We start from the raw sequence: 11,683 nt of genomic DNA, 5'->3' as shown, positions 1-11,683 counted from the left end.
TATTCCTTGTGAATCGTAATTCCTCTAATAATCGGTCCTCGATTTTCACAAATTAATTTTCCCTTCACCATGCACCACGATCGCGTCAAAATTAATCTCGTTCCCAGATCTCTTGTGGACGAAGCCGGAGGAACGAGATTACGTCAAAATCTGTGAAAATTTTATTTCAGAAAGACCATGGGATCGAGGTTGCGTTGCGTGCGGTAGGTAGGTATTCTTTGATTGCCAAATGCCGTGTGCCTTGCGTCCGTTTGAACAGTAACTGAGATGAGTTCGTCGAGAAAAGTAACTGTTAAAATGTGGTAGGACCCGGGGATAGGACATGGAGTTTGTCACTCCTTAAGTGTCACTGCATTTCGGAGTGTTCTCCACCCTACCGCAGCTAGTTCCATCCAGGAAAACACTGAGTTCTAGTGTAGTCTCAGTAATGGCCAACCTCGTTCCCAGGGTCTCTCATCTCTCTTCGCTCGCTCCAGGGGGCGGTAAGATGAGAGACCCTGGGAACGAGGTTGAGTAATGGCGTCTTCGATGTGATTCGTAGTCGACTCGTTGTCGCTGGTCTATCGCTGGTTTATAAAGGTAAGAGAGTCTACAAAAATGCTTTTTACATGTCAAGCCAATGTAAATAATACTGGGTCACCTCTTTTCATCTCACAGAATGGAAGAAAATAGTGTGAACCAATGTTTTTTGTATTTTGTCAAAGACAGTAATATGTGTTCTGAACTATTGGTGGGTGGCTTATTTGGATATTTTGGGGAATTTGGAGACGAAATTGACTTTGTTGTTGTTACTGAACGTTCAACAAAGCAAAGTGACTTTATGGTGAATTAATCAGCTATAATCATTTTACTTTGATCATATATTCACCTAAACCTTATCAGACGTTGTGGACATTTTGCACTGGTGGAACAACTTCAGCTGTGGGCCCCTGACAGTTTTCAACCAACCACATCATGATTTTGAAACAAAGAATTGATGTTTTTGTGTGATCTCACCTAACATTTTCTAGTAGCATGAGCTGGAACAGTCAATTTTGACAGGGCTTATGATAGGTCGCAGAAAAAAGGCAAATTTCGTGGAAATTTTGTGGGAATTTTCAGGGCAAATCTCGTGGGAAAATGATCAGTAAAAAACGACCAATTTTGTGGGAATTTCCTGGGCAAATTTTGCTGGAAAGCAATCGGTTTTGCACTGAAAATTTCGGCCGAGGTTCTTTTCTTCTTTTTCTTTAACTCCCTGGAATCGCTTTACTTTGACTTTACTAGTAACATGACTTAAACCTCTACAGCAACATGTAGAAAAAAAGTTACATAAACAAAGTCTGGGAAGGTGTTTTGAAAAATTGTGAATAATCTGAAGCAACATGAAAATTTGAAATTCGAACCCAGTCAAGCATTTTTGTGTCACTTTGACACAACAGTAACAATGTTGACAATGTTTATACTCTTATCATGTATAAAATTTAAATGCAAACTACATTCTGTTATCTTTTTGTTGAAGAAAATACAACTGCAAAACTGACTGTTAGCATTTCCATTTGGATTTATTTCCACACAGTGATAGCCATCCAAAGTTGATGGCATTAGTACATTGACCAAAAAGCATCCCGCATGAAAGCCTTTAGTCGTCTTGTTATAATACATTCATTCAATTGTGTTCTGAATTATTTCATCACGAGGCCAAAAAAATATTTTTGTTGCTGAGTTAATTCTGAGTTGTTCTGTTGTTGGTGTCTGAATAATATTCGCCACTGGGTTAGAATTCATCTTTGCCAGTGGCTTTGTAGTTCAAGGTTATGCACACTGTGTTCAATTCACTATTATAGTCACTAGGCTGCACAGAGTTGTTAATACTCCTATACCACGTTGCACTGGCAGGTTTCTTCAAAACTATTTTGTCACCACACTTAAAATGTCAATGTTATTTGGTTCCTGGGTTCAAAAACTTAGGCTAAAGATAAGCTAAAATATATTAGCGGAGTTTCTGTGTGCCATAGGTGCACGAGGGGAGCCCCATACCTTAGAAAATTTGGTAATCCATTGATCTCAAAAAATTTGGTTGTCACATGACTGTCTGTACGAACGCCAAGCCCCATACATGTACCTCGAAAAATAAAAGTAGCACCATAACCATAGGTACATCTTTAAAATTGAACATCCGTGTTATGATTATAATTGACAGCGGTCAAAACAAGGTACCCGCTGACCAGTATCATGTGACCATATCGCTGGCTCAGGTTAAGAATTCATTGAGGTTGCATGTTTTTTTGAAGTTGACCACTGACCAGGTGCTGGTTAAACGATTGGGTTGTGGGCTCAAGCCAGGTTATTTCTTTGGGGGAGAAAGAGGGAGTACATGCAAAGCCAAATGTTCTGGCAAATTAGCCCCTGATGCACTGTTGATTTTTCTTCCGACACATTCCTTGCACAATTGTCTCTTGGAAAGTCCCTGATATATTGTGTAGTAATTCTGCAATCTTGGGTACACTTATTGGGTATGGTTAATTAAAATTTAACTGGAAAAATAGCAAAACCACACGCTGATCAATAACATGCTCACAATTGATAATTTTTTGAGTTTCTGATCCACAAAACACAAATCCTCTTTTTCCTTATGGTTAATTATTGCAATCAGGAGCTCTGCTTTTAGGCTTGGCTAAATCTATATATTAACTACATGTACAAGATGATATAACTGTACCCATTTCAAAGAAAGTTAAAAAGTCAAGTCTGCATTCAATCCTAGTTACCCAGCACATGAGAACTTGAAAATTTGAAAATGATGAACGAGAAAATGATGAACAAGTCATCAAAATGTCATTCCAAGTTATTATCGCTGATTTTTGTTCTTAATAAATAAGTACCAGACGAGTATATTTCTGAGTTTCCCAGTGGAGTTTAACTTATGACCTCTTTGCACAGACCAGATGCTCAAACTGCTGAGATTCAGTGGGTTCATGGCCATCCTGGCTATTTACTCTCTTCATTTAATTGTTAAAACTATTTGTTGTAATTAAATTCTCTCTTTTCTTAACCTTACTATACTAAGGTAAAAAGAATGTGTGAGAACGAGTAGACTTGCTGGGTTCGCAAGTTTATTGTTTGCCAAGCATTTGCATGTATGTCATGGTTAACAATTAGATCCTTAATATCTTATACGTAAGATAAGATAAGATAAGAACTTTATTAGCATGTCGAAGCCGCTAGCATACAATGTATACTAACTGGGGACACCTAACCACGATTACTTATCTAATAATTAATAAAAATGAAATAAATGTACGTATGTAAGTGTTTTAAAATATACATAATTATATAAAACAATCAATGAGTCATGCATTAAGATCAAGTGTTAGTTGTTACATAAAGAACAGCCTCTACAAGTACTGTCCCAACATGACTGGGGTTTTAAGTGTGTTACGATGCCGCTACATCTCAATTAAACCTCTAATATTAAGAACCAATTGTATCTAGGTTTTAACGTAAAATATAATTCGTTTATTTTTGCAGACAAATGCAAGCATTGTGGCCAGGTCTTTAACCACATATCAGCTTACAAATAGTGTGAACATTAACTCAGACAGGAATGGCGGCATATACGTGCAAGTATTGCAAAAAGTGCTTTAGCAACGTATCAAACTTCAACAAACATGAAGGACCTCACACAGGAGTGAAGCCATATATATGTAAGCATTGTAATATGTGCTTTAGCGACTTACCAAAATGCAAGCAACACGAAGGAACTCACACAGGAGAGAAACCCTGTACTTGCAAGCATTGTAAAAAATGCTTTAGCCACTCATCAGATTACGAGAAACACGAACAAAGTCCCACAGGAGTGGACCCATTTACACGCAACCATTGTAGAAAGTGCTTTAACTACTCATCAAGTTGGAAGCGACATGAGCAAACTCATACAAGAGTGAAGCCGTATGCATGCAAGCATTGTAAAAAGTGTTTTAGCGACTTATCAAATTGCAAGAGACATGAACGAACTCATACAGAAGTTAAGCCATATGTATGCAAGCATTGCAATAAGTGCTTTAGCGACTTATCACACTGTAAGCGACATGAACGAACTCACACAGGAGTGAAGCCGTATGCATGCAAGTATTGTGAAAAGTGTTTTAACGACTTATCAAATTGCAAGAGACATGAACGAACTCATACAGGAGAGAAGCCATATACATGTGAGCAATGTAAAAAGTGCTTTAGCTGCTCATCAGATTGCAAGAGACATGAACGAACTCATAAAAGAGTGAAGCCTTATGCATGTAAGCATTGCAAAAGGTGCTTCAGTTACGTATCAACTTGCAAGCGACATGAACGAACTCACACAGAATTTAGGCCGTATACGTGCAAGCATTGTAAAAAGTGCTTTAGTCAGTCTTCGCATTGCAAACAACATGAACGAACTCACGAAGAGTTTAGCCTTGCAAGCATTGTAAAAAGCGTTTTTCAGTCCTTGAAGGGATTTGATTAAGCTTTCTCAAATTATTTTACTTAAATTGCCAGGAATAAAGTATCAACTGGAACCTGGTTACAGGTTACCGGTTACCGATTCTAGAATTTGCAACTTTTTAATACATCCACTTGGAACAATATGTACTTATTGACTGAGTGGGAGGGCTAGACGGGAAACAATTTTAGATCCATAGGTGCAACCTTCGACGTACAAGAATGATTTATTTAAGAACATGTATGGGCACACTATTTAGGTAATGTATGAGCATGCTGCATTTAGTTGCCAATTTCTTGGTCAATATTGATCCTTGCCGTACCCAGATTCAAATTAGTCCGTTGTGTTTCTTGGAGACAAGTCTCTCGAGCATGTAAAAATATATGTTTTCCTTCCGAACCACATGTTTGTGTTAAAATAACTATTCTGCAAGTCTAACAAACCTCAACCCTTCAAAAGGCATTTGAAACCGCCACACAGATCAAGGAAGAGCTAACAAGAACGGAATTCGATGGTGTATTTTGCAAAAACTTCAAACTTCTAATCGATAGATTTTCTTCATTTTTTCGCTGAACGTAGAAAAGCGGCAGAGAAAATGATCCATCAAAAGAAAGATAGGGGTCACTGAACGTCCGAGATCGTTAAATCCAGGCAAAGCTGTAGCAATGGCCATCTGCCCTCCTACCATTGTTTATCATTGCGCGCTCACGCATGATGTGGAGTGTGAATTTGCGTGCGCAGTAAGGATGTGCAGAAACAATTAGCGCGAACGTCCTCATTCTCGTCCTCAGAGGCCGTGCTCCTTTCGGTCAGGACCAAGAATCGCGACCTCTGGGAAAGTCCAACACGGGAAGTCTGCGATTCACGGACCTCCCGTCACTCTGCGCGCGCTCAGAGTCAAGTCTGACAAATCTGATTGACTGAGAATACGAAACGATTACTCTGTGCACGCTCAGAAAATAGGATGCCTCTATTCTAATAACTAAATTGTGTCATATTCTATTTGAATCCTTTGTTATCAGTAAGCATAAAAGATGGGCACATTACTCCTGTCGAAGTGAGAATCAACCCGGAGCAACGAAGGGTCTTAGTGGTATTTGGGCCCAACGGCGCCAGAACGAGGTGTAACCAGGAAAGAAAGAAAGCAAAGTTTTTGGCGACGTGGGGCTAAATACCTACGGACTAGATTGGAGCTCATGGGCCGGTCGCGATTTGCCTTTTCTCCTTCTCTCGATCAAACTTGGAAAAAGACGCTTTACTGATCGATATCAAACATATCTAACTTCTAAGGAACCAATACGACAGTGAGACATTTTTCTAGGGTGTTGCGGATGTATTTGGGTTATCAAATACATCGAATTCCAGTAGAATATGAATAGTCAAATGACTTTGAATAGTCTAGGTTAGGAAGACGAGGGATGAAGCAGGCTAGCGTTTTTTAGAAAGTGCTGATTTAAAATTCTTTGGTTTTGAATAAATTGTCCCACCCTAGGGAGCCCTTTCCGAGGAAATTCCCCGTGGTGGACACCGACAATCTGTCAAATGCCCGTCCAATGCCCGGGGGGATAGGCAGTCTTGGAATTGACAAAGGCATTACAGCGGTTCGAGTAACTGTTCAGAGCCCTCTATTTTCTCGTAATTCTATTCGATCGTTGAACGCGAGGATAGAGTCGCAGGAGAACTGGATGGCAGTGCAAAACGGAAAACTTGGCCGGGTAGGAGGTGGGTACCGAGATAAATATTCTTCTTGCTCGCTTTGTTTGAAAACCCCTACCTCACCCCCGCGTGCTTCGCGCTCTCTTCGCTTGCTTTTTCTTTCGCGTGCGTAAATAGAGGCTGAACAGTCGAGCTTCCCCTATGTAAAGGATGTACAGTAGTTGTAAATTCGTTTTCTGACATTTAACCGACTGGAAACTAACTCGTGCCCTACTCTCGGGGAAAGGGACTCCCATATAAAACGGACGTGGGTGCCCGTCAGAAATTTCAAAAAGAACTCCTACGAGGTAACAAGGTAATGTTTTGTGGGCGTGGCTTGAAATTTCTTTCACCCCTAAGAGGTACCAATTTTAAACTGCTACACTGACTTTTTTTCCGCTCAATACCCTAAAAGGTACCTCCAAAGCTCTCGCTGTGAACTTATTCAGGCTGAATGCCCTAAGTTGTACCAAAACCACTTTTGTAACCCCTGACAGGTACGACGAGTACCCCCGTCCTTTTTATATGGGAGTACCACCTGGAGCCCTACTACCACCCCCTTAAATTCATGTTGGTCTTCCACGTGCGAGAAAATCGAGTCGAGAAGCGATGGGGAACACGATAGACGACGATCATAGCACATGTAAATTTTCAAGCTTAATATGTAAAACCACAAACAGGGTTAAGCCTTCTTTCAATGAGTTTTCTCTGCAAGCCATCGTCTTTGCGAGTTTGTCTTCGTCTTTACGGAGATCCGTTTGCACTATTTTTGACCATGTTTGAATCAGTTTCAATGCACTTTATATGAAAAGTTTATAACACGTAAATAGTTGTCATAATTAAATTACAACAATATTTTAATACCAATTAACAGAAGATGCTTTTTCACGTTAGCGGTCATGCGTGAGTACACGGCAAAGGTAATGGGGCATTAATTTGCCACCTTACGAAAAGAAAATGTAAAATGCATGGGCGATGGGAGATGGCAGATGGCAGATGGGAGATGGCAGATGGGAGATGGGCTGGCTTCGAATTAACAGAGCAATAATGCACTAAAGCTGAGGCAATGGGCCCGGGGGCGCGGGCGGGGTGTACTCTCTTATATGAGTTATCATTGTATGTGAGGCCTTCAAGACCACCCGTGTTACACCAGAAAACGTTAAAATGTTCGCCTGGTGACGAAATGTTGCCTTCTGACTTACGAGAAAACAAATATGCGGGATTCACATTTTACTTTTCCCAATAGCCGAAGAAAAAAAGGCCGCCTTTTGACTGCATATTACGTCATGTTGATAAGACACAAAAAGTGCCAGGCGCACAGAGTGTTGTCCCCCAAGTTTTGAGACTGAGTTCTAGTGTCATCTCTGTAAATGGTGGCTTCCATGTGATTCGTAGTCGTTGTCGCTGGTCTGTCGCTGGTTTGTAAAGGTAAGAGATTCTATAAAAATGCCTTTTACATGTCAAGCTAATCTAAATGACACTGAGTCACCTCTTTTCATCTCAGAGAATGGAGAAAAAAACAGTGTTATAGGCCTTATCGCACCACACTAGAGTGTTCTCCGTAAACATCACTTTGGTTAGATAATTTGGTTTTATCAACTGGGTTGATAAAAGGGACCTTTAGATTGGACTAAGAGTACGAGATTGAGTACGAGTGCGATTTTCAATTTTCAAACCAGTGACGTTTCCAGAGCCCTAGTTCTTCATGCTGGTTTTAGGCAGAGAGGGTAGCACATGGGATAAAATGGGTATGTGTTGTGACAATGTGAAGCCTGAAAACTAGAATTGAAAAATCGTTCTCGTGGTCGATCTCGTACTCAAATCTAAAGTCCCCGAATATGAATTGGCCACCGTAAACAGGGCTTGACACTTACTTTTCCCTCAACTTGCCAGTATGGAAAGTACACTCGGAAATTTACTTTCCACAGTAAAAATTTCCTTTCCAGAAGACAAGGAAGCATATTTTTTACTACCCATAATCAATGAATGTAATCAAGTTTAATTTACCAAATGTTTTGTCTTGAGCACTTCAATTATTCATTACTCATTAAAATTGGGACGCCTTGCTCTTGGCCCACTGTTCCACCAAGTTTTCAGTGCAGGGAGTGGGTCAAAGTCAGAAACAGGAGGACCTTCTGCAGTAACCCAGATCAAGCAGTCTAATATATCCACAGACAGACAAGACCTCTAATCTGATTTGATCTTTCCCATGAGAGAAAAGCCCCGTTCACAACAAGATGTTGACAGGGGTAAAACCAAGAGAATCTCAACTAACATCAGAATGTTGCAGAACCTGTCATTAAGATTTCTTAGTCCAAGGCGTATGGGAGTTGACGTTGGAGCTTCTTTAGCTTTCTGAGCTTCCACACACTTGGCATGGCGACGGCTTTGATTGTGCCCTTTAATATTACTCACATGAAAGCTTTTACTTCCACTGAAGAAGGAGCTATTCTTGTCAGCTATATTAGGAAAGTCTCTGCACACTTTGCAATGCATCTGTCCTCCTTTTCATTGTAATCCAACCATATAAACTCTGAAAGCCACTCTTTTCGAAATCCACGTCCAGTCATCTTTCTCTTCTGTTCATATTTTTCCCTTGACATTGACTCTTTGTTCTGTTCCTTCTTGGCTGTCTGCAGGAACAGCACTAGTACTTTGCGTGTGTGAAAAACCAAAACGAAAAGGCTCATGATTGTTGATCGATGACAGACTCCTCAAAATGGCCAATGACATTTCTCATCCCCAGACCTACTTGCTATTGCATCATCCATCTTCTACCCAGTGTTCCTAGGCCAGGAGTACGCGTGCAGATTTTGTGGATAGTCTTGCATTCCGAAATGGAGTTATTCTTGTATATTTATTTATTTATTACTATTTATTTTTTACCTGGCTGTTTTAACACCAAAAACTACTTTCCAAACTGTAGAAAACCACTTGCCTCATCGGGCAAGTATTTTTGGTTGATTTTGTTTTTTTACTTTCCACTCAACTTATTTTACTCTCCAACGGTGAACGGGTAAGTGTTAGTGTCGAGCCCTGGTAATGAGATTTGATTACGGTGGCCAATTCACATTTATCAACCGAGTTGATAAAACCAAATTATCTTGTTATACTTCCCACTGACGCAGCACCACAGTTTCTTTTGAATCTTACCCCCTCCCATCACTTTGGTAAGCCTGAACAGCATTCCGGTTAGCCTGAGTAGTGTTCCGGTTAGCGCTGAAGTAACAAAGTTTTATAAAAGGAGGCTCTGACAGGAAAGGTTTTCCTTTCACATCATGTAGCTTCCAGGTTGAAACCCCTGTTGCAAACGTACTGTGGCCCCACTAGATCTCATTTCTTGGATAAATTAGCAATTATCCCTACCCTGTAAAGTTTTATAAAACCTCTAGTGTGAAAAAAGAAATGCACCTTTAGTCAACTATAGAGAGAAGCCTCCCAGCTTGATGCAATATATGCAATACAATAATAAGGGTACTAGAGATTGTAGTGTATGTAAGTAAAAAACAATAATTTTCTTTCTTGGAAACAATATATATCTTGGTAATTGTTTGTGCTAATCTCATTAGCAAGCAGTATTATTCAAAAGTATTGTAGACTGATGTCTCTTCTAACGGATTTTTACAATGACTTCAGAACATACCTATGTTGACAAGTATCAAACATTCTCTTTTTCGTAATGATTTCAGGTTTTGATTTCAGTTTGTTTAAATCTCTCATTTCTAGAAGCAACAACAAAATCTACATCACCAGCCACCATGCGTGTTTGACATGGCTTATGTTTGACCTGATTGGACAGTATATCTCTCTCACAAAAAGTAGATCTACACAGTCTCTTGGGACTCAATTTGCCCATCTGCCACTAAAATATTTCAGAGTATATTTAGTCAACCGTACACGTAGGTTGACTTGCATATCATCTGTGAAGAAGTTTTCACTCTGGTTGAACTGCATGGAATGCAAAAAAATGTAATGTGAACGACAACAAAATTAAAAGATAAGGCAATTCGAATTTCATACATGAAGTAATTTAAAATACAAATTAAATCAAGGGTTTCAAACTTCAATACTAACACAGCCAGAAATTTTAGATTAAAAAATGTGAAAATACAAAATAAAGCAATAGAGAAACAATGAGGCGAAAACTTAACAACGACCTAAGCTTACCTTGGACTTCACAAGAGTAGAAAGCATGTGGAAAAATCATAAAATTCTCTAACCAAGAAAAAAGCCACGAGCTTAATTTCCATGTCTGCTAAACATGATATCAGTTTCTGACTGCACTTCTTCGCAGGTGTCTTGTATCAGTTCTTTGACCTTGTCCACAGTGCTTTTGTGACTGATACATTACCACTGCCAGCTTTCATCTACATGTGAGCAAAAGCCGATGGGCAAAAAACAACATATTTACCAAAGCAAATGCATGAAACCAGAATGGCCAAATTCAGTGTTTGACACTCATTCCCAGGATCTCCATTTTATCAGGTGAAAATGTTCACCTTTCTAGTCCCCCCCCCCCCCCCACCGACCCACCTCATCGAAAAACCTTCGAGAAGACTCTTGGACAAAAGTAATACTTAGCAGGGGAAGTACGATAAAATTGTGTAATCCAGGTTCAATGAATAAATTAATTAGAGTGAGTGAGTAAGCGCCATCTGACTGCCCTCTAAAGCTCATGGATGACGTCATCCTTGGGCTATTAAATTTATTATTTATTTCTAAAACTACACATGCTTTTGCTACAAAGAAATAAATTGAACACATTCATATGGAAGAAATCAGTTAAAGGTATTAAAATCTATAAATGAATAAGCACTGGTATATCCTTGAGTTACCGAGTGGAGTCAAACCCACACAGGCCAGATGCCGAAACCGCTGTGATACAGTGGGCTCATGGCCAGCATGGTTATTTACTAGGTTCATTTTGTTGTTATTTATTTTGAAAACTTGTTTTTAAATTGTAAAAACTATTTATTGAAACTGATTTTCCTCCCTTTTAATGTCAGTGAACCAGGGTAAGACCGTGTGAGAACAAGTAGACTTAGTGGTAATTGCTGAATTTGCAAGTCTGTTGTTTGCCAAACATTTGCTGTATTTTAACAATTTGATCCTTTAGTATTTTATACATGACTAGGGTATTCAGTGTGTTACAATGCAGCTACATCTCAAACCTTTAATATTAAGACCCACATGTGTAGGTTTTAAGGTAAAATTATATTTTATTTTCGCAGACAAATACAAGCACTGTAGCCAGTTCTTTAACCAGTTATCAGCTTAAAAAGAGTGTGAACAAACTGCACACAGGAATGGTGTCGTATACATGCAAGTATTGCAAAGAGTGCTTTAGCAGGCTGTCAGATTGCAAGCAGCACGAACAAAGTCACACAGAAGTTACATCATATACGTGCAACCATTGTGGACAGTGCTTTAACAACTCATCAAGTTGGAAGCGACATCAGGAAACTCACAAAGGAGTTAAGTCATATGCTTGCAAGCATTGTGATAAGTGGTTTAGCCAGTTGTCAAATT

At 39.5% G+C, this 11,683-nt stretch overlaps 2 protein-coding genes across 2 annotated transcripts in view; both read left to right on the top strand.

The window, feature by feature from the left end:
• The first annotated feature begins 512 nt into the window (after nt 1-512).
• LOC110040314 (uncharacterized) lies at nt 513-4,569 on the top strand. Its single transcript, XM_020745531.2, has 2 exons — nt 513-579; nt 3,511-4,569. The coding sequence occupies exon 2, from the start codon at nt 3,587-3,589 to the stop codon at nt 4,481-4,483; it is 897 nt and encodes a 298-aa protein (XP_020601190.2). The 5' UTR covers nt 513-579; nt 3,511-3,586; the 3' UTR covers nt 4,484-4,569.
• Nucleotides 4,570-7,499: 2,930 nt separating this feature from the next.
• Nucleotides 7,500-11,683, top strand: part of LOC149117536 (uncharacterized) — a 5,101-nt gene continuing 917 nt past the window's right edge. Inside the window, exons 1-2 of the mRNA XM_089277878.1 lie at nt 7,500-7,582; nt 11,386-11,683. The exon at nt 11,386-11,683 is cut by the window's right edge and continues 917 nt beyond it. Of these exons, the coding sequence (XP_089134004.1) occupies nt 11,461-11,683 (223 nt within the window). The 5' untranslated portion in view covers nt 7,500-7,582; nt 11,386-11,460. The remainder of the gene's footprint in view (nt 7,583-11,385) is intronic.

This window comes from Orbicella faveolata, unplaced genomic scaffold (assembly GCF_042242905.1).
Source record: "Orbicella faveolata isolate gen_17 unplaced genomic scaffold, um_ofav_v1 contig_12, whole genome shotgun sequence".
NCBI classification, from domain to species: domain Eukaryota; kingdom Metazoa; phylum Cnidaria; class Anthozoa; order Scleractinia; family Merulinidae; genus Orbicella; species Orbicella faveolata.
The sequence above is the reverse complement of the archived record's forward strand: the minus strand, read 5'-3'. Positions and strand labels throughout refer to the sequence as shown.